General features: G+C 36.3%; 1 protein-coding gene across 20 annotated transcripts in view; it reads left to right on the top strand.

Annotated features, from left to right (window-relative positions):
• The window catches only part of PLCB4 (phospholipase C beta 4), a 470,050-nt gene extending 450,380 nt beyond the window's left edge, over positions 1 to 19,670 (top strand). For 13 of the 20 annotated variants that reach the window (XM_056813900.1, XM_016427824.2, XM_016427838.2 and 10 more), the window contains 6 exons: positions 3,734 to 3,909; positions 8,896 to 8,997; positions 11,694 to 11,751; positions 12,155 to 12,241; positions 15,913 to 15,949; positions 18,095 to 19,670. In XM_056813900.1, coding sequence (XP_056669878.1) covers positions 3,734 to 3,909; positions 8,896 to 8,997; positions 11,694 to 11,751; positions 12,155 to 12,241; positions 15,913 to 15,949; positions 18,095 to 18,183 — 549 coding nt within the window. In that variant the 3' untranslated portion in view covers positions 18,184 to 19,670. The remainder of the gene's footprint in view (positions 1 to 3,733; positions 3,910 to 8,895; positions 8,998 to 11,693; positions 11,752 to 12,154; positions 12,242 to 15,912; positions 15,950 to 18,094) is intronic. The other 7 variants (XM_056813908.1, XM_016427842.2, XM_056813903.1 and 4 more) reach the window with 1 other exon arrangement.
• The last annotated feature ends 3,169 nt before the right edge of the window (positions 19,671 to 22,839 follow it).

The raw sequence follows: 22,839 nt of genomic DNA, 5'->3' as shown, positions 1-22,839 counted from the left end.
TTCCCATGTGCCTCTTTGTGTGGTATAGATTATCCTATTTATCTTATTCAAGTTTCTCTTGGTACCATCTTCAATTTCCCCCTCACTTTTTTCTTTTTTGCATATCATCTTATACTACTTATTATCCCAATCTCTTCCTATCAATGATTCTTCTCATTACCATAATAGTGAATATAATTTTTGAGAGTTACAAATCACTTTTTCCCCATATATTAATATAAACAACTTAATCTTATTTAAGCCCTTAAAGAAGAAAGTTTGGATAAAAAAAACATTTTCTCCTTTCCCCTCTCTTTCTTATTTTCCTTTTAATGTTTCTCTTGATGGTTGGATTGGGTATCAAATTTTCCACTTAGTTCTGGTCTTTTATTTAAAAATACTTGGAAATCTTCTATTTTGTTGAATGCCCATACTTTCCCCCTGGAAGTATATAGTCAGTTTTGATAGGTATGTGATCCTTGGTTGAAGACCCAATTCTCTTGCCTTTCTCAATATCATATTCCAAGCCTTACTGTCCTTTAGTATAGAAACTGCCAGATCTTGTGTAATCCTGATTAGTGCTCCTTGATATTTAAATTGTCTCTTTTTGGCTTCTTATAACATTTTCTCCTTAGCTTGTGTAAACACCAAAACTGTAAGGATAATTTTAGTGTTTTGACTTAAAATCTAGATAAGTGGTCCCCATGGGAAATTCCCAAATATGAAAAATACCCAAGTCAGCTGGGGATTTATGGAGATTTTAATTAATATAAATGAAAGAATTAAGGGAAGGGGGGAGAGAGAGAGAGAGAGAGAGAGAGAGAGAGAGAGAGAGAGAGAGAGAGAGAGAGAGAGAGAGAGAGAGAGAGAGAGAGAGAGAGAGAGAGAGAGAGAGAGAGAGAGAATATTAATCTAAACTGCTAAACTGCTCTGGCTCAGGCTGAGCCAAGCATTAGTTAAAGGCCTTGGCCAAAGTGGCCTCCCTGAGCCTAAGGGAGAGGGAGTCAGTCTTATCACTCACCTCAAGACTGTCTTCAAACTGGGTTCCAGGCCTCCACTGAATCTCCTGAACTCAATTCAATTGCCTCCTGACTTTTTACCCCTTCTTTTTAAAGAAATTTTCTCTTATGTCACCTCCCCTAAATTTTCACACCTACCAATCACAGTAGATGCTTTTTTCCAGGATTGCCCATTCTTGGTTCTCACCTTCTCTGGTTAGATTATATCTTCTGAGTCCTTCACACCTCTTTGTTAAGCTTACCTTTTGTGAGTTAGTTGACCTTTTTGTATTAGATCTAAAAATAGACCTAGCTTATGGTTCTAGCTTCACTATAAGGTATGAGTTAGGGACTTTCATTGTTCAATCAGGAGTTTACAACTTTATCTTCCCCTAAGGTATGTCTAAGTATGGATGAAGTAATGTAAAGTTCCCAAGACACTCCTAATTCTTGTTAGACCAAGTATCTCCATTGTAACAAAAAGGGAATAGCTAAATCAAGTACAGTCTGAGTAGTTTTTAAGATTCATACTTGGGAGCTCTTGAATTTGGCAATTATAATCCTGGGAGTTGTCTTTTGAAGATTTAGTGTGAAGGTGTTCAATGAACTCTTTCAGTATCTATTTTGCCCCCTTGTTCAAGAACATCAGGGCAGTTTTCTTGGATAATTTCTTGTAGTAGGATGTCAAGATTTCTGTTTATTTCTGGGTTTTTGGGTAGACCAGTGATTCTCAGATTGTCTCTTTGTGATTGGTTCTCCTGATCTGTCATCTTGTCAGTGGGGGATTTTATGTTTTCTTCTATTTTATCAGTCTTTTGACTTTGCTTTATTAATTCTTGCTGTTTTGCAAGATCATTGGTTTCCAATTGCCCAATTCTGGACTTTAAGGCCTGGTTTTCTGCTATATTTTGTTTTTCTGCTATAATCTTTTTATTTTCCTTTTCATTTTGGTCTATCCTGCTTTTTGTGGCTTCTAGCTGTTTATTCAATTGAGAATTCTTATCCTTTAAACTGTTATTTTCTTTTTGAACTATTTCCCACTTTTCTTGCCAGAAGGCTTCCATCTTTTTGGTAAGCTCCAATTTAAATTCTTCAAGAGCTTGTGGCCAATTTCCAGTTTCTTGGAAGGTTGTGCCACCATTTTTTTGTATTTCCTCTTCTGCTATTTCCTCTGAAGTCTGAATTTTTCCTCCATCAAAATTATTCAGGGTCAACCCCTTCTTCTTGTTTTTCTTGGTGTTGCAAAGTTGTTCCTGGGTACTGTTTGCCATCACTATGGTGGTTTTTCTTTCCCTTTCCAGTCAGAAATCTAGACTGCTGCCATTTTTATCCAGAAGTCGAGACATTCTTCATAATTCTTTAAAGATTGAATGAGCAAATGGTGAATCCCAACATTTAGAATCTTATCCTTTCCTATTTTACATGCTTCTTTTCATCTTGATGATTAATATTTTTCTAACTAAAGTCTATAAAAAGATTTTAGTCATTCACAAATGACTAAGAGAACAAGACACAAATATAGACATTAAAAAAACTCTCATAATGGGCCAGGTAGCTGTACCTCCTTTCTTGAAAAGTCCTCCATGGTCATAATCTATTTGTTTCAGAACAGTGGATATTCATTAGAAAGAGAGAATAATAATTTTGACTTCAAGAGAAGGTGATTTTCTAGATCCCATGTCCATGGTTTCAGAGAAATAGAGGAAACACAGAAACATCTGATTGTTCTTTGGCACTTGCTATAATCTTGACTTCTTTGCATGGTATCTGCTGAAACAGTGGTAAAAACCCTAGATGACAGTCAGGTGAAGAGAGTCACATCAAGGCTAAAGGAGATGCAACACATTTATTTCTTCGGAGTCATGAATAAGTAAGAGACACTCTCAGATAACTACATAGAAATTCATAGACCTGAATTCAATATCCAGCTCAAAACCTAAACTACCAACTATTTCTTCATGAAAACTTATTATAAAAAGCCTCTGACTATAACTTTTAGTTAGTACCATCAGTTACCATCTGTCTTCACAGCTTCACATCCAGTTAAGACTTGGTTATCATTTATCCCAGTCACCTCTATCTTCATGAACTGCAGTAATTTAGTTCAAATTTAAGGTACAAATGAAATCCTTCTATAGCAGCCCCAACAGCAAGGATGTTAACCAAGCCATTTGTTTGCTTAGCAAAGCTTTTATCCTTTGGTGGCCTCTATTTCTTCTTCTGGTTTATTAACATTTTTACAAAGTTTTTTGACCCATTTAAGCTAAGCATGGTATTTTATTTACAAATAAAATAGAACATAATTATAAAATTAAAATATAGTATAAATACATAATATATTTACACAATATATTTCATGCATTCTATACATATAATATACATGTGTAAAATATAATAAAAATAATCCACATCAATATTTCAGAATTCATCCCTTTCACTGGAAAATAGCTGGGAACATATCATATAGTGGAGAAAAATATCATTAAAGGGAATGGATAGGTCCAGGGAAACCAGAGCTGTGAATAATTAGGAGGGGTCTCAAAAAGTTGCTCTAGTTTAGTATCTAGTTTATTCCAGTGTACCACTCATTACTACAAATTATTTAAATGTAAATTTGTAAAAGGGTTCACTAGTCCACAATGAATAGAAATAACCTCTCCATTGCCACCTTCGCTCATTAACACCAGTGTAGCCTGCAGGCTACTGCCATGACATTGCCTACCATCATGTGGAACTCTCTCCCTTTCCTTGAACAGGTAAAAGAGATTGTAGCTCAGCATACAAAAGAGTGGTCAGAAATGATTAATACCCACAGTGCTGAGGAGCAAGAAATCCGGGATCTTCACCTCAGCCAGCAATGCGATCTTCTGAAAAAGCTGCTGATCAGTGCTCACGAGCAGCAAACTCAGCAGCTGAAGCTCTCCCACGACAGGTAAGTCTGAAGCCTCTGCACAGAAAATGCCTTCACATGGTGGAACTTTATACTCCAACTTCACCATCAGTCTTTAGAGCCAGAATTTATGGATGTGATCCAGGGAGCTGTACTGTACCTCCAGTCTGGACATACACCCACATGCATGTCTTTCTTTGCTTGTTTGTCTGTTTGTTTGCAGGACAAGGTATTCATTGAGCTGAGTATAAATGAATTTATTTCTTCAAGAAACATTTATTAGGCACCTTTGTATACCACAAACTCTTTGCAAGTACCAGTCATATCTCTTTCTTTTACCTGAAAAGAGAAATAGTACAAGGTTGTTTTTCAGTCCTGTCCTATCCTCTGTGACCCATTTGGGTTTTCTTGGCAAAGATAGCAGAGTGGTTGGCTATTCCCTTCTCTAGCTCATATTAAAGATGAGGAATGAAAACAAACAGAGCAAAGGGATTTGCCCAGGATCACAGAGCTAGGAAGTGTCTGAGGTCATATTTGAACTCGGGTCTTCCTGCCTGCAGGTCTGGTGCTCTCTCCTCTGTACCACCTAGCCACCCCTAACACATATTAGATGTTTATGCAGACAATAAGCTCAAAGGATATCAAGAGAAAAGGGAAATCAAGGGGAACTGAAACAGTCAGGTCAAGGTCTTAAAGAGGAGGTAACCCCTAACCTGGACTTGAAGGAAATAGGGATTCAGACTGGCAGAGAGAAGGAAGTTTATGACAGGCAAAAAAGGGCAAGACCAACTCCATCTCGGAGGAACTACCTTGGAACAGTGAGGAATCTTTGCAATTCGAACCAAAAATGTGGGGGAAAGAAGGAGAGAGCAAAGAAAAGGAATACAGAGCATTTATACAGTGCTTTAGAAGTTGTGAAGTGCTTGCCAATATTATCTCATTTTATCTTCCCAACAACTCTGGGAGGTAGATAGGTGTTAGTATTATCCTCACTGATGAGGAACCAAAGCCAAACAGAGAGATAGGTGAGTTACCCAGTCACGCAGTTTTTAAGTCTCTGAGGTCAAATTTTAAGTCAGGCTGTAAATGTTACAGAATATAGTAACATTTTTTCTTTTTGGGGGGTCTGCTATTTAATGTTTTTCAGTCCACTGATTTTGAACTATTTTGTGGGGAGAAAATGCATTTTATTGTTCTCTAGACTTCCTTGGTGGCTCATTCTCATGTTGAAGAAATTAGAGAAGGTCATTTCCTTAAGGTCCACATGGATAAAGTTATTTGACTTTGCCTCTATCCTACTTTCTTCACATGATTTCAAAGTGTTACATGTGGATGATTATCAGTACATGTATTGGCCATAGCCACACTCATTGGATTTCTCAAAAACCATAAAATATTAAACATACCAAATATATTCTTCTCCAGAAAAAGCACTTGGCTGTTAATGATGGCAATGTTTGATTCAAATTAAATGTATATGTTTCCAATTATTATTTATTTAAATTAGCTATTAATATATCCCAAATCATGGTCATATACTTTTCCCCATTTTTAGGCTGCATCTAAACACATAATGCAATAGAGAGTAAGTGATATTTTATGTAGCTAATTCAATCCAAAAATAAATCACAAGCCACCACTTATTTCTATTGTCTTGATATTTTAGTTGAACATTGTTTTTTGACCAAGAGAATTATCTAAATTGGGGCTTATATTTCTCAAACATAGGCGTGTGTGTGTGTGTGTGTGTGTGTGTGTGTGTGTGTGTGTAAGCTTCAATATAAGCCCCCTAAAATCTATACAAAAAGCTACAGCCATATGAATTTTTTTATCCTTGATTATATTTGCTATACTTTGAGTGAGTGTATATGAGTGAACAATGTTTTCATACTTGAAAGAGTCATGATTTCATCGGTTTGTGCATCTTCTCCATGGAAATAGATCACAACCTTCTGAGAGTCATCATGTTTGAAAAAATACATCTTCTCCTATCAGTATTTTGGTGATGAATGTTGAAGAATACACCCCATTCTCCAACTTTTTTTCTGACGTTGCCAACATGACATTTTATTTCTTGCTAAAGGAACAGAGAGGACCTCACTACTCAACAGGCATCCTTTTTTGAGCTGAGAATGACTGACTAATGAGTACGGTTAAAACTGGACTGAGTATAGCAGAGTTGAAAAACAAAAAACTGGAAAAGGAAGGTATAAACAAGGAGACTGGTGAATGTTGAGTCAGCAGGGCATAGTGACCAAAGTTTGAGCAGAACATTCTAGGAACAGATGCTACACATTGATCAAATATATTCCATTGCTCTCCCTTGAGATGACATTCTTTCATCTTTCCATAGTTTTTTTCCACTAAGCAAAAGTTAATCTACCAACAGATTTCTTCCAATAATTTCAAACTCTCTTTAAGTGTAATAAATTCATGCATGCCTAGAATTCTGATTCTATTTGAGCTTCCCTAACTTAGCCAGAGTGGTCTTTGAACAATATGCACTGTTTTGCAAGTCCCATACCTTTTTATATCTTTGTAGGGAAAGAAATAAGCATTTTTCTAGCACCTACTATGTTCCAGATACTGTGCTAAGTGCTTTATAGTTATCTTATTTAATCCTTACCATAAACCTGCAAAATGGGTGCTATTATTATCCTCATTTTACTGTTGAGGATAAAGAAGAAAGCAGGGGTTAAGGGTCACAAAGCTAGTAAGTATGTGAGAACACATTTGAACAGAGCTCCTCTCGACTCCTAGTCTAGCATGTTACACGCTGCCTCTGGTAGGATCTACTGAGTCCTTAAACTGTAAACCTAGACTTTGAGAGCACAGCTCCATGCTTATGCCATAATCGGGTAAGGAGGGCTTTAAGAAATCTCATTTACCCTCTGGAAACATTTAACAGCTTAAGGGTCTCTCCCCCACTCCCATTTAAAGGATAAAAGTTCTCCCTTGAAAAGAAAAAAGCAAAAGTAGTCACTATTCTTCTGTAAGAAATGTTCTCAATTCAGTATGTAAAAACACGGGTACCTGTGCTGCCTCTGATTGTTGCTATGATACCAGAGTTTTTAGACCTCTCCTATAATTTTGAAGGTACTTCACAGAATAAGGCGCTGCAAATAAATTCTATATCTTTTTAATCTTTCTGTATTTGAACGAATATGAACAAGCCTCAAACAGTAAATGTGATAGAAAAGGAAACAGCTTTAAACTACTTCTTTTGTAGCTTATATCTTCACCTAAAAGGCTCCCAAAGCACTAATTTTCTATAAATGTGCATACTTATCAAAAGTATTATTACTGTTCTAAGACTTAATGAACCACAAAACTTATTTCAAAAACATGAGCTATTTTCACCTTAATAATATTTGTTTTTACTTGGATCAATAAATTAGCAACATTGAACCTTGTATAATACAGCGAAAAGAACACCTGTATCAGAATCAGTAGACCTCAACCATGGTCTTGGCTTTGACCCTTCTCATCCCTGTTTCCTGGGGCAAGGTCGTTTATCCTCATTTTGTGTAGAACAGAGGCAGCGAGGTGGGTAGAGTGGAGAGTCAGGATTGGAGTCAGGAACACCTGAGTTCAAATCCAGCCTCAAACACTTACTAGCTGTGTGATACTCTGCTTGCCTCCGTTTCCTCATCTGTAAAATGAGTAGGAACAGAAAAATGGCAAACCGTATCTTCGCTCATAAAAGCCCACATGGGGTCATGAAGAATCACATACCATGGAAATGACTGAACAATTCAGGAATAATAGTACTTGGCATGCTTACCTCAAAAGATGGTCATGACAAGTGAATTAGAAAATAAAATCATAGATTTAAGACTTGAAGGGAACTTAGATGTTTTCTAGTCACAGCCCCCCAAGAGGCAAAGACCCAAAGAGGTCCCAGGACCCAAGTCAACAAAGGTAGCAAGTGGCAAAGCATGATTTGAACCTAGGTTCTTTGATACTCTACTACAGCATGTGAAAGCACTCTAGAAACTGTAAAACACTCATGCCAACATGGGCTAGGGATAAGGATAGGGAACGGAGCTGTAATTTTATTAGTATAAGGATTCCCCAAATGAAGAAACTCCCGGAAACAATTCAGGTTGGTCTTCCCTGAAACGCTGATAGTGACTCAGAACCCTGAGACGTTAAGAACACTGTGCAGGGACGCCTTCATCGTGTCTCAGAAGGGAGCCTCAAACCCATCTAAGTCTTCCTTCTCTGAGATCAGCTTTCCTTTCTCTGACGCTGCCTCTAAGCCAGTGTGAGGGGCCATTATTTCTGTAGTAATCCTGTATACTAACCAACCTGCCAAGAGATCAGGCGTCAACTCAATGACGAGAACGTTAATTATGAATCTAAGGCTGGCATCAGCTAGCTAATCAGTCACTTGCCTTTTTTTGAGTTTATGGGCTTGTAATGAAAAGATCAGAATGAGTTATTGGCACGACTTGTGCTTCCAGCGTGGCTAGAGACCTCGTGTCGCTGCCCAGGCCAGGCTGTAATTAGATGTAGTGGTTTCCAGGGTGTCCTGTGTAACCCCCTGAGAAGTGGCTGTGTGGTGGACAGAAACACTTGGTTGAATGCATTCTATTGCTGGACTGTCTCTGACACATTAGTGGTCTTGGTAACGTATGGTTATACAGACCTGGTAAGCCTATTTTTCAAGGCCTAATTTAGTGAAATTCACAGAGACTTATTTCTAGGACACCCCCATAAAGGTGAACTTTTCATTGAGCAGCGCACTCAAAGATGAACGTCTCGGGAGGGGGGAGGCCGTATCGCGAGCTAGATCGTCTCCCATGGGTGAAATCATGGAGCCTGGAAATCTCAAAGCATGGCGAAATAGAAACTTAGACACATGAATAGAGATAGATATCCCGAGTCATACATCCACATGATTTTACATAGACGTTCTTAGCCTGATGCCCATCAGCTTTTAAAAAACCGTGCAGCGTGGTGATCGAACGCCAATTAGTCATTAGGGAACCTAACACATTCAAAGCATCTTCTTCCTGTGTCTAGAGAATGCAAGGAAATGCGTGCCAATCAGGCCAAGATTTCGATGGAAAACAGCAAAGCCATCAGCCAAGACAAATCTATCAAAAATAAAGCAGAAAGAGAGAGGTAAGTGGGAGATTGTTAACTGTGAGGAGGTGTGGCAGGGATTTCCTACCTCTACCATCAATGGGGGAGAATATTCTCCGATCTGGGAATAAAAGACACGCGTTTGGGGTTCATTGTGTTCTATGATTCTCAGCACCTCTATGAAGGTTTATGATTGAAGTCATGGTATCATTTAATTTTTTGTTATGACAGTTCAGTCTTAAGGGCCCTACCTGCATCCAGCCATTTTACTTCCCTTTTTTGTTTTGTGGTCATGGCTGTGGAAAGGAAACAAGACTGACAATAAATATTACATGGCCAATATGGAAATTTATTTTGATTATTTATACAGGTTTGTAACAAAGTTTGTTTTTCTTCAGTTCTCAAGAGGAGGGATGGTTTAGATTGGGGTAAAAGGTAAGAAGGCATATTTTCATTGACAGAAAGAATAAAAAATAATTTGAAATTATAATTTTAATTTAAACAATATAAATAAATAATGTTCTCTAATCTACTTCACTGATCAACTCGGGTGATTATTTATCCCCTGTCTTGCCACTTGGTTTATCATTTCTCTTATAACAAGATAATTTAACTTAAACCTTTTTTTTTTTCTCCAAAAACTCCAATTGATAGGGAACACTCACTAGGGTAGTATCCATTTGGCCCCTCCTTTCCCACTGATACCCTGATGATTGCCATCTGCCTCCAGAGGCATCCAGGAGTTCAGATATCATCAGGCATAAAGTGGCTTTGATACACACTAAGGATTTATTGAAATACTGGATATAGAAAACTCTGGATTTGTTTACTCATAATGATGTCCACATAGGGCTTCTGCTGGAGAGCTAATAACTGACAATATGTGGCCCTGTGACAGAAGTTAATGACCCAAAAAAGGCCTGTCATTAATTCACAGAAAATGCATTGTAAAGTCATGAGCTCCTAGGGATAAAAACTAATCCTGTGAATTTTATTGTGTTATTAAATTTTTCTATTAATATATCAATGTTTCTTATCTGGTAGACATTTCATAGATTGTTATTTTTTAAATGCTAACAATCTCAATTCCTTAGTCTGTGAAGTCTTTGGGAATAAATTGCCTAAACGATGCTTCTTGCTCTGGGCCTTGGTTAGGGTAGAATGCTGAAAAGGGGAGTTCTTTTAGAATATGTATTAGGTTGGAATTCTCTTCCATATTAAAGAATGTGAAGCTTTATTTTAATAATGATTGAACATTGCATTTCTGTAATGGTTTAAAGAATTTCACATTGTGGGATGAGATGATGTGGAAATGATCTTCTTTCATGATCAAAAATTGCATGTATCACATGAGCAGAAAATTAATTTCAACACATTCCAAACTAACTTATGATCATTTATGAGAGTTATTTACCTTAAATGATGTTGTTAAATAATTTCATGGATTTTAAAATAACAAAAATTTAAAATACTTAAAATACTGATTAATCTCAATTCTGAATTATTATAATAAGTTAGTGTTATATTCTTGTACCTTTTTGTCAATGGTGACCAGATCTTACTAGAATAAATGCTAAGGCACTACCTCATTTGTTTTGACCTTCTAGAATTTGCCATTTTAATAATTGCTGAAAATGCAAATATAAAAACTATCACTGAGACTTGAAAACTTTTGATCCTCACCTTGGGATTAGGTAGGAAAGAGAAGAGGGGATTTTCATTGTAGTAATATTTGACCAATATTTCTTGATTATTATTAATATTTATGTTCTTATTATCCTTTACAATTTCCCTTAATTTTGCTAATGTCTGGATTTTCTAACTCATGGAGTTAGGGGCTTGGGCTTTTGGAATTCTCTGTTCTATTGTGTTTAAGACCTTTAATTTTTCCCATTTTGCATTTCTCCATCAACAGAGAACATGCATTTTTGTTACCCTGAAGGTCTTAAAGTATTCTTTTAAATCTCAACTCTGTTTTCTTGATCTATATTGTAGTATCTCATTCTTAAGTATTCATTTGAAACATTCCTCTTTGGAATTCATGGGGAAGTTACTTTGGCAAGAAATCATTATGCATAAATGGGAACTACAGAATGTTCAGAAACTTTAAGAGCTGTAATTCTAGTTAAATCTCACTCATTACAATTTGGGGCAGCCTTTGTTAATATACTTTGTAAGATCTTTTAAGGGGGAACTTTTAAAAGGTCATTTAAATGTTTGTCTCTTGGTCTTATTGGACTCTTCATTCATCAAAACCTCTTTCAAAAGGTAAAGATCAGATCTAATAATAAGTCCTTAATTAATATAGTCTTGCTTTAAAAAAAAAAGATATAAACTACATATTCTTTAAGAATTTTTGTAAAATTATATTTAAATATCTTTTTAGGAAATACTATCAAACCATCTTCAAGTGAATTATTTTATGTCAAATACATACACATACATATGTATAAACACATAGATCTGATGTCTGTGGAATGGGGCTTGAGGCATTTTTTACTCATGTATTTTATTTCTCATAAGTCCATTATATAACATATATATGTATACACACACACACACACACATACACAGATAAATTTTTACCGTAATCACCCAAAACTAGATCAGTTCTCTAAAAAAAAAATTGAAAAAAATCCAGAAAATATACTAGAATATGGTGCCTTTTATCTGGGGCTTTATCAGCTGCAAGTAATATCATGACAACAAATATAAATATTTGTGTTATTTTTTAGGAGAGTCAGAGAACTAAACAGCAGTAACACTAAAAAGTTTCTGGAAGAAAGAAAGAGAGTAAGTATCATTTTTTGGCACTTGTTCATGAATAAGTCCTATGTATGCTCTTATAGAAAGTTTCTTCCTATTTGCATTTACATTTTAATCTCTCTCTTTGTCATTTTATCACCCAATGACAGAGATATCTCTGTTCTGCTTTACTCTCTCCAACTGAATAGCCAAAGTCTCTTTCCACTAAGATTTTAGATTAGGTTCATTATTTGACCTTGTCTTTGTAGCATTCAGAAAAGTAAGCCAAGCTCTAACCATGGATTGACCCTATACATAACACTTCTCTTTTTCAAAGTCATCTGTGCCCATACACTTCCTTTATCCCCTTTAATGTGTTTGGCGCCCAGTTATCTTTCACTTTGAGAACACAAACTGTTTTGGATGTAATTTACTACTATCTCATTTGCAGCTCGCAATGAAACAGTCTAAAGAAATGGATCAGTTGAAAAAAGTTCAACTTGAACATCTAGAAGTCCTGGAAAAACAGAATGAGCAGGTATTTTACCCAAAAAGGTATAAAATAAATAAGCTGTTTTATGACATAAAGATCAAGATCTTTTGACTTTCCTGTTTTGTAGTGAGATCACTACTATTAGAAACATTAAGAAATGGTTACTTCAAGAAATCACACTTACCATCGTTACATCCAAAAGAGACAGAAAATATTGGTGCTTAGAAGGGAAAGAATGTGGGAAAGTAAACCAATAGGCATTAAGACATGATTCTGGAGTTAACAAAAGGGATAGTGCCAAAAGAAAATCCAGAGGAGGGCATCTGATGATCATGAAAGCCAACTCTAGAGATATCTAGAGTTATATCTAGAGATAGAGATAGAGATATTTTCAAGTAGTTTTTTAGCTTCTACAGGCAAACAAGCACTGCTAAATGGAACCCAACCAAAAGAGGCTCCAGCAACATAATTTACCAGAATATTAGAATTTAAAGGACTTTAGAAATCATCTAGACAATGCCATCCCCCCCTTTTTTTTCAGATGAAGAAACAAAGATACAGAGAGTTGAAGTAATTTGCCAAGGTCACATAACTAATTTGTAGAAGAGCCAGGACTAAAATCTAGTTCTCCTAACTGCCAGGCCAGTGGTCTTTCCATTACTACCTGCTTAATTTTACGTATATTAAGGAAATTTGATCATAAGCAGTTCAGGTGTTGTAACTAAATGTTTTTCATTAAAAGTACAGAGGTTTCCAAAAAATGGTGTATTTTTCTTTGCAGCAGAGATAGAGGCTTTTAGGGGAGTAGATCACATTACTATCAATAGTATAATATTTTGCCAAGACTGAGAAGTAATCATGTGAATGAAAATCTTTTAATTTGGTTGACTAAGGATTCAGAGATTCTTGGAAGAAAAATATGAACTCTGGATTATGCTGTATGTAATTTCTGGCACCATTATCAGGAAGGCATGGCACCTAGAGCTTTGTTACTGAAAATTGTTGAAGTCTGGAGAGTGCTAACAACCAAAGTATAGAAATAAATAAGCTTAGTATCTAATTCAGAAGAATAATTTCTCAAAATCCCTTCCCCAGCAATAACTGAGTTTATAACTTGCCAAAGGTTAAACAATTGTTGGTTCTGTCTCTGAAAATGTTCAGCTCTCCAGGTGCAATTGGATGTTTTCATATCCCTTTTAGCTAACGACATTAGATTATTTAAACATACACTAAATAATCCTGAAAAAAGACAATAAAGACCTTTTTAAAAATTGCTCACTAATTAATATAACTGGTTTTCTTGTAAAATACTAGAGCTGGACGAAATGTTGAAGACCATCAAGTCTAACCCCCTCATCTTACAAATGTGGAAACTGAGGCCCTAGAAGGTTATACAGTTTAGTGATAGAGTCAATACCAAAATTCATTCTAGAATAGGACTTTGAACTATGCCACTGCTAATTTAATCAATGCACTATTTTTAACACACCTTCCACATTTTGATAGTTATTTTAATCTTAATTGTTTTAAGATAATAAGTATCTAAATATTAAACTATTACACTGTTTCCATTTCTTTTTAAATTGAAACACATCAAAAAAAAGAGAATAAAAATGAGATTTGGAAGTCACTTAGATCCGTTAACTGTCACATTATATGTAAATGTATATGTTTCTAAATATGTGCTTGTTCATGTGTGTATAGGAGAAAGAGAGAGAGGGAGTCTATTTTTCTTAAATCTGATTTGTCCACAAATGTGAAATTAGGAACAAGGGATTGAGCAATTAAAGAGTATTGTTAAAAACAAGAATAAAGGTATTGTTTTAAAGTAAAACCTAGAAATTCAATAAATTAAGAAACTGTATTTGAATGCATTATGTTGGTTAGTGTGGCATTAAATAAAACTACAAAAAAAGGTACTAGAATTACTTATTATCATACTAAGCTCCAAAAACTGGATCTACTTCTTAAAGCTAAAAGCACAAGCCCACAAATTTAGTTAGCCAATGTTTTTAATCTTACATCTAGTAAGAGCACAAAAGAAAAATATAATCATTGACAATTATTTCTACTTTGAAGCAATCTGAACTAAAGTAGTTTTTTGCCTTGAAATCATTCTTTTGAATGTAATTGTAGTTATCTCATCATTTTATGGTATTGGGGTTTTTTTGTTTCAACTTTGTACACATTTCCTCTTATTATCAAAAGCCAATTATGTTTTAATTTGGGTCATATAAGCTTAGGTTACACAGACGGTGAGATGACCTTAAATGAGCTTAATTGGTAATCAGAATGATTAATATTCAGATTGTGTAAGGTGCAAAAAATGCCATTTTATGATATTACATACCTAATTGACATAGCTATAGCAATATAAACCTAGCCTAATAAACAATGAAGCTTACCCTACACTTTTTAGGATTACTATGTTTAAAAAATTAGACTGCATCAACTAATAATTGAACTATTCTAGGCATCATTGGGTAGAATGGTAGGGAATGAAGGAATGGAGAGAGTGGGGAAGAAGGGAAATATAAAAGCATGTACAGTTACCACAGTCTTAAGTGGAGGTGAAAATAATTATAGGAAATGTTTATATGGAAATGTTATAGTGGATGGCATTGTCAGCTTCAAGGAAAGTCTTGGATATCTGCAAGTGAGGATTTATTTTGAATTTCAGGACTTCTAGAGATGCCTCCACAATGATTTATGGTCAAGTTTAACATGCACTAGATTTGAAATCAAGGTTTGAGTTTGAATCTTGACTCTGCTCCTGACTAAACCTGTATGATCTTTGGTTAATTATTTAATGCCTCTGAGCCTCAGTTTCTTCATCTGTAAATGAAAGGGTTTGGACTAGATGAACTCTGAGATCCCTTCCTCATTTTAACCCTCAGTAATTTAAGTATTTTTACCTTCAGTAATGCCTTTTAATACTTCCCACCCTTCCCAATTAGAAAATGGGTTCTTATCTCTAAATTGGATCCCTCATAGGACAGCACAAACACTAGCCTAAATTCAGTAAAGGTGGAATACAATTGTTCACAGTCTTTCTTTGGTCAAGTAATCCCAAATATACCTGAAAACTCTTACTAGACCATTCCCCAGGTGAAATTTAAAAGGATTGCTTTAATGTTTTCATCTAATTTTTCCCTTTAGTCATCTTTCTTGCTCTCCTTTTGGTCCTTTTGTCCATAATGCCTCTTAAAACATGGAGCCTAGAACTAGACTTGTTTCTAGAGTAGTGGCTCAGTATCAAATGTGAAGAAGACAACTCTCAAATTCAATTACTTTTAATTAATGTCAACCAGTTTTGCACTACTCCTATTTCCCCATCCTTTTGGACATATTAGTAATGTTAATAGTTGCCGCGCTCCCGTGCCCAAGAATTTCATCTGGCCATTGGAATGAGTTTTAATTCCTTGTTATTTCCCCCCATTAGCCTTTTATCAACTAGAGTTGTGAGAGGTCTTAAATAAAGTTGTATGTTCTGAACTTTCTAGAGCAGAAGAAAAGGGGGAAATGTTTGCTATTTTCCCACAGATGTGGACCTGGGAAAGTTTTTCAATTAATGGGCAGACACATGTTTTATTAGTCTTTTATTTTTCTGCATATGGTTTCTACATCCATTTCTCCAGTTCACTTCAGTATTCATTTATTTTATTTGCTTTGTGTTGTATGACTCAATTGTGACATTACTATTTTTGTACAAACAGCTTTTGAAATCCTGTCATGCAGTGTCTCAAACACAAGGTAGGCCTGAACCTATAATCAGCAAGCTGCCGCTTTCCTTCTAAATGAGATCATTATCCTGGGTGCACTCTCTGCAGAAGCAGTCTCACAAAAGTACCAGCCAGATAATGATTGCTAATAGCATTGTTCACCATTTATGATTAGCATCTGTTCCCAATGACTATTCGGGGTTTGGGATTGAATAGCCTTAACTGTTTATTTCATGTTTGGATTTCTGATAACTGGATCCATGTGAGCAATCATGCTGAAAACCCTCCAGAGAATGATTTCTGCGCTGTTTTTATAAGGATTTACCAAATGGTAGGCTTGAAAACTAGATTCATGGTCAGGGATCCAATCCGCCATTTTGAGAACTTTACTTCAGTGCTACAGCAAATGCTGTTAGCAGTTCGGTTGAGAGTGAAAGACCACGATCCTCCCCATTTTGGAGAGTGACTTTAATAAGCCTGATACCTCTCCGAGAATGGACTTTGATGCTTTGGACAATGACAGACAGATAAGGCTTTCACATCTTGAAAGTTCAGTTTGCACACACTTCACAGAGAATCTCTTCATCATACTTAGTGCAACAACTATTCTGCTTCAGCTTCCTAATCATCATTCTTCATAACATCCATATTAACTCATCTCTGCCTTAACTTAGTGTATCATGACAGTAAATTCTTAACTACTACTAGATCTTCTTTCTTCCTTTTTTAAAATACCAACCTCCACCAGTTGAGGGGGAAGAAAAGCACAGAACCAGGCTAATCATTAGGAAGAAAATTTATTGTTATTTTTCAAATAAAAACACAAAAAAGATGAGTTTTCAAAGTCTATAATGTTTCATAATATCATGTTTCCAAACACCATCTCTGTGTGTCATCTTCATATGTCTGTATATTTTTTCTTCATGTCTACATGTCTCTAAATTATCCAATTGATCCTAAGTTTTAAAACAAAAACATTCTGTTGTGTAGGGCTTAGAACAGCAGAAATAATTTGTCTTCAGTTTAAGAATAAAGGCCTGATGAACTGTTTTGCACTACTTGTGTATCTACCCCTATGGCACCAAGCTGAGAGTAAGAAATACATTATCCAAAAGACACGGCAAGAACTGAACTCTCCAATTAGATTCTCACTTACCAACAAGACTTTGTAATAAAAGCCATTTAGAAGCCGATGGGCACAACCAAAGTGAACTGCAAATCCCTCCAATTGCCCTCCTTTCAGCTGGAGCGCCCATCCCTGGGCCTAGCTGAGTAGCAACATCACAGCACTTCAGAAGACTCTGAATCCTACTTTAATCTACACCCTGAATCGTTTCTTATTGTCTCTGTTTCCATTCTGAACTTTTCTTTATTTCTCAATGTTATGTCATTTGATAATGAAGCAGGCAACAGTTTTCCCCCCTCAGATTAGATATATCTTATAGTGCTCACTACATATCTACATATGTATTTTAAGGATAATATTTAAAAGTTATTTTTACATAGATATTTACAGTGGAAGCTAGGGCAAGGGCTTTGTTGGTATAACATCAGAGAGTCCCCTAGAAAGTAAAAAAAGAGCTCAGCTGCTTGTTTTGTCTTTATAATACAAGGCAAATGGATTCCCCTCAACAGATCTACTATTGTTTGGGTGTCCTGTATGTTCTGCCTGAGATGGTATTAACTTGAATTTCTTCCTGGCAGTTTTATAATTATTAGCCCAGCCAGGGAAATAACTGGACAAGCTGGCTTGTCCAGTAAGGAAGCATATGGCTAAGTGTGTGAACCTAAGAGAACATTTTCAAGCAAACTTTATGCTTCCCTAATAAATATTCCAATTAAATGAAAATCTAGTGATACTAACCAGTTGCGTGAATATCTAGACCACATAAAGGTCAATGTAATTACTATTTTTTTTTAAAAGGACATTGATTGTGTCGATAGCAAGCCAAAACAATTTCAGTTCATTTCAGGAATGGATTAAAAATAAAAACATTAGCTATCATTTAGATACATGACCGGCTAGATTTTTCACTATTTTGGTTAATTTTTCCTGACATTGTGCAGAAAAAGCCTCAGATGTTGGGAGAGAAAGAGTTCATAGGAAAACAGTTCATTTTGACACCATCTCCAAGCAAGTGGTACACTGGTTAAGACTGTGTTTCTGGTGTTACAGGCAAAGGAGATGCAGCAGATGGTGAAATTGGAAGCCGAGATGGACCGAAGACCAGCAACAGTGGTGTAAAGCTCCACAACCCCAATTGAAAAGCTAAACATGTCCAAATGCTGCCCCCAACCCGCAGACCCCTATACACTGAGGACTAAAACCATTTCCTTCTATTTGTTATTTTTCCCCTTCTGTTTAGGCAAGATATTGCCTGAGACCACGGAGAAGATGTGAGTCTGCATTCAGTTTTAACATTTTGAGTACTGAAGAACCTTAGTCAACCAGGAGTTATTAATGTTGTGACAAGCTGTCTTTTCAAGAAGGCACACAGTTTAACCATTTGCAATTCAATTGAAGTATTCTTTCCCCATCATCCCAAGAAAATGAGCTTGGTATTCAAAACCCTGCTTTGTGATATACCAGGATAGGTTTGAGTAACGGCAACAATCATGCAGAAAATGCATGCATTGGAAAACTTCTTTCTGCAAATTCATCAGCAGAAATTCTAGTGTGATATATCAATAACTTTACAGGATATTCCTTACATCCAAGTTACCTCATTAGTAAGTGCCATATCTTCATCTTGCCGAAAGAAGCCAATTTCCTGTAAAATTTGTTGATGTGGTTAAATGATGGAAAATACAGGACAACTGTATTTGTGCCAAATTTCATCAGTGCTCAAAGGTTAAAAGAATTGCGTTAGGCACTTTAGGAAAAGTTTACATCAAACATTGCTTTAGAGAATTTGCATTTTGATCCTACTGCTGCAGATTCCCAATATTACAAGTCATTGTTGTATCTTAAAGATTGTGAAATGGATATTGGCAAAAGTTTGTAACTGTGAAAATGTATAAAATATTTATACACTTTAATTCACAATATTGTAGAAAATCACTTAACTGTTGCCACATGACAAGATTAATAAGCAGGATTACTAGACCTGTGTTTGCATGACACAAGCACCAATGATGACTATAAATGTGTACGACCACCGTCCTTCTCTTACCAAGTAAATGCTGATTAAACATATGGCACAGAATAGCATTTGACTAATTATCAAGACTTTTAGCAAAATGAACCAAGTATATATATAAATATATACATATATATGTGTGTGTATATGAATTACGTGGGCATTCTTGATACTTCAAGTTCTAGTTTAAAAAGAAGTACATAACTAATTTAATTTTACACTAAAATATTTATGCAGATTTTCAGAATTTCATATCAGGAAATAACCTTTTTATGTCTGTTAAATATTTAAAAAAAACAATTTGCTACAGTGTTAATCTGCATGGTCTTAAAGCCTGCTGTAGTTACATTGCAGAACAGTGCATGAAAGCATTCCATTTGGAATTTTACCATGCTGCCAACCAATACAAAGGAGACTGCATGGAAACTTGGTAGTTTAGAACCAATCAGATTACTGATTTTAGTACACAAAGCACCTATTGAATTGTTGCATATGCTTGTACAAACTGATTCTGTGTATTCCTATGAACAAAACAGATGGCAAGATAAAATTATGCTACCATCATCTTGAAATTAAAACTTTTGATTTCTCTAATAAAAAGTTTAAAACAAATTCGTCTGTCAGTATAATAGTTTTTAAAGAAAACTTCATCGGGATATTTTAAAGAAAAAAAGCATCCTTACTGCCCTCATAAATGGACTTTTTCATTGTCTTCAAGAGGTTCAACTTGAACCCAGAACATCCCCACTCCAAAAAATGGCATTGACTCACAATTTTAAATTCCCTGAAAAAAGTGAAAATATTCCCCCAACTACAAACAGAACTTCCTTGACCTGTTTCTTATAGACATTGTTATCATTGAATCATTTTCAGTCATGTCTGAGTAACCCCAATTAGGGTTTTCTTGGCAAATATCATGGAGTGTTTTGCCATTTCCTACTCAAGCTCATTTTATAGGTTAGGCAACTAAGAGAAAGTTAAGTGACTTGCCCAGGGTCACCCAGATAGCTGGTGTCTGATATATTCGATTTGAATCCAGATAGATAAGTCTTCCTGACTCTAGGCTTGGCATTCCATCCACTACAACATTCATTCCCCACAACCAATTCTCAGCAGTAACTCCTGCAAACCAAAATCGATAGCACACATTTGCCCAGTCTCTAATAGACTTACAATCAGAGTTTGGGGGTTCAATTCCAGAATTATTATCTGATTATTATTGTTCTAGCTCAAAGTCCTCTGATCCCACAAGTAGATCCATGTCATTTAATTTAAAATCCAGATTGCCAAATGACTAAGTAAGGTGCAAAGGGTAGATAATAGGAGTAAGTGATATTATCCTCCCTTCATTTAACTCACACAGATACTCCCCATGAAAATCAATGCAAATGATGCTAAACAAAGAGGAGGGAGTATTTCCATTTTAGGCTTGGTAAGCAATTTCCTTTAGGTTTTGTCCTGATTTTCTTTTAGGTCAAAAACACTCCCATGTACAAGGGCCCATTTTTACCTGCTTCAGATCATTACAGTATCATTTAAAAGACTGGAATTTTGAAGTACACCTTAGCGACTCCTGTGGATTAAACTCAATAAAATTCTATTCCTATTATGTTTAGTTTTCTGCCCTGGAAAAAGTGTTTTTGTATCTTTAAGAAAGCTTTCTAACCATAACCTATTTCAGAACAGGAGAAGCCTGTTGCTAAGGGGAAACCAGGGAAGAGACTGTAATTATCTAAATTAGCATTGTGTGTAAAATTAAGTCAGCAGGTTTCCAGCCTGCAAAGAGAAAAGAAGTGTGGGATGTTCCACTTCTCTCCCAGGGAGTCAAGTACAGAAAAACCTGCTATAATTGTTGAGAAACAGACACAGTAAATGGGGCTTCCAAGATGGGAAGAAATGCTAAGACGGTTGGGCCACACTTATCTTTTTTTCTCCCTTCCTTCTTTCTGCTGGTAAAAGAAGATTAGATTATGGAAGATGAATGGACTATACACTAGAAGTGTGGAAGAGGCATGCACGCAAAGGACAGAAGCTGCAGATGGGTCAGCTGTCAGTCAAATGAAGATTCTGTTTGGAATTATTAATTGATAATTAATAGTATTAATTAAATATACCCTCCAATATCATCTATCATAGAAGGTGGAGCTCTGAAAGATATCTTGAAGAAAGTGTGGCTTTTGACTATGAAGGAACAAGTAATTAAGCCTTCAGCTGATTTGAAATTATCAGGAAACTATACCTTTCAGTACTGGCCATTGTAAGGCACCCGATGAGAAAAATATAGATCTTTTATATGTATTTTTGCAGGCAGTCTTCAAAATTTAAGATGTTATGTGCAAAGCACTTTGATAAACTCCAGGGATAAGAGCAAAAGGCAGTCACTGCTCTGAAAGAGCTCACTCTCTGTTGGGAGAAGCATGTAAACAGCTGTGTACCAAACAACTGTATTCAAAGGATAAACTGGACAGAGCCAATACAGGGAAGACCAGGAAAAGCTTCTTGTAGCAGGGAATCTTCACACAGGGGTCTGTAAACTTCTTTTCTAATATCTGTAACTATTTCCATCATAATTGCTTTCCTTTGCAATCCTATGAAATATATTTATAAATTTGAAAATACTATTCTGAGAAAAGGTGCCCTGACTTCAGCAGATGCCCAATGGGCTCCATGCCCCCCTACCCCCCAAAAAAAGTTGAGAACAGTTCTAGAATGGAGAATTCTTCTGGAAACATTTTAATAAACTATTGGGGATACTGAAACCAGGTGCAGTGATTTTGAAAAAAAGGTAAACAAGTTGTCAATATGGAAATATAGAGATTCCCAGTTTATTTAGTTTGAGTGTAGAAACCCCAGGTTTTGACCTTGTCACAGAAGAGGTTTCCCCCTGAGGGAAAGGTCCCTCTTCACCAGACAGTGAACTTCCTGGTAGTTTGGGTGGGAACAGCTAATCCCATCCAATATTAAGCATCCCTTTTGTCCCAATGGTTTCTCCCCCTGGGCTAAGGTGACCCAGCCCTGGGCTGAGTCTTTCCCTTTTGTGTCCTTTGTAGGGCATCAGCCCCTCACTATTATTCCTGTCTGGAACTCCTCATTTTCCTTTCTTACCATTGTAAAGTCGATCAACTGTCCCTCTCACTCCAAGCCCCCAGGTCATCTAGAGTGGTATATAGGTTCCCCAAATTCTTTTGTTCCCTGGAGTCCATCCTGAGTCGGTGGCACTCCTAAGGGCTAGTGACCAGGGTGTCTTGGCTCTGTGCAGTCATGGGAAGCAGCTCTGTTGTCGCATTAGTAGCGCTAACCCCTTTCCCCTTGATTAAAGAGTGATTTTTGACTATTTAATAGTTCTGTGTTTTTTCTAGTTGACAAAGTCTAGGCTAATCCTTGCTTGGCTATTGAAAGACGTAGGTTTTGCCACTCAAAAAGGTCGGTAAAAGCAGAAGTCAGTTGTCTCTTTCTCTCAGGCTCAGAAGGTAAGATGGCTCCCCCTCCCTCCCCACCCCCAGGCTTGGAGATTCTACAAACACAATCTAACTTCAGTAGTTATCACAAAAACTGTTTTAATGAAGTAAAATAACAAGAACTGGGTGTGGGAGTTGGGCCAAGGAGGTCCCCAGGCTAAGAAATGTATGTTCCACCCACCATCTAGGAGGCTTGCAAAAAAGCCTTTCTTCAGTGGATCTTGCAAGCTATCTCACACCCTAAACTGGCTGTGCTGTAACCCCCAAATCCCTGTCCTAGCTTCCCTAATCTGTGGTCTCTCCAAAACAGTTTTCAGAAAAAG

This window comes from Monodelphis domestica, chromosome 1 (assembly GCF_027887165.1).
Source record: "Monodelphis domestica isolate mMonDom1 chromosome 1, mMonDom1.pri, whole genome shotgun sequence".
NCBI classification, from domain to species: domain Eukaryota; kingdom Metazoa; phylum Chordata; class Mammalia; order Didelphimorphia; family Didelphidae; genus Monodelphis; species Monodelphis domestica.
This window is presented reverse-complemented; position numbering and strand designations above follow the sequence as displayed.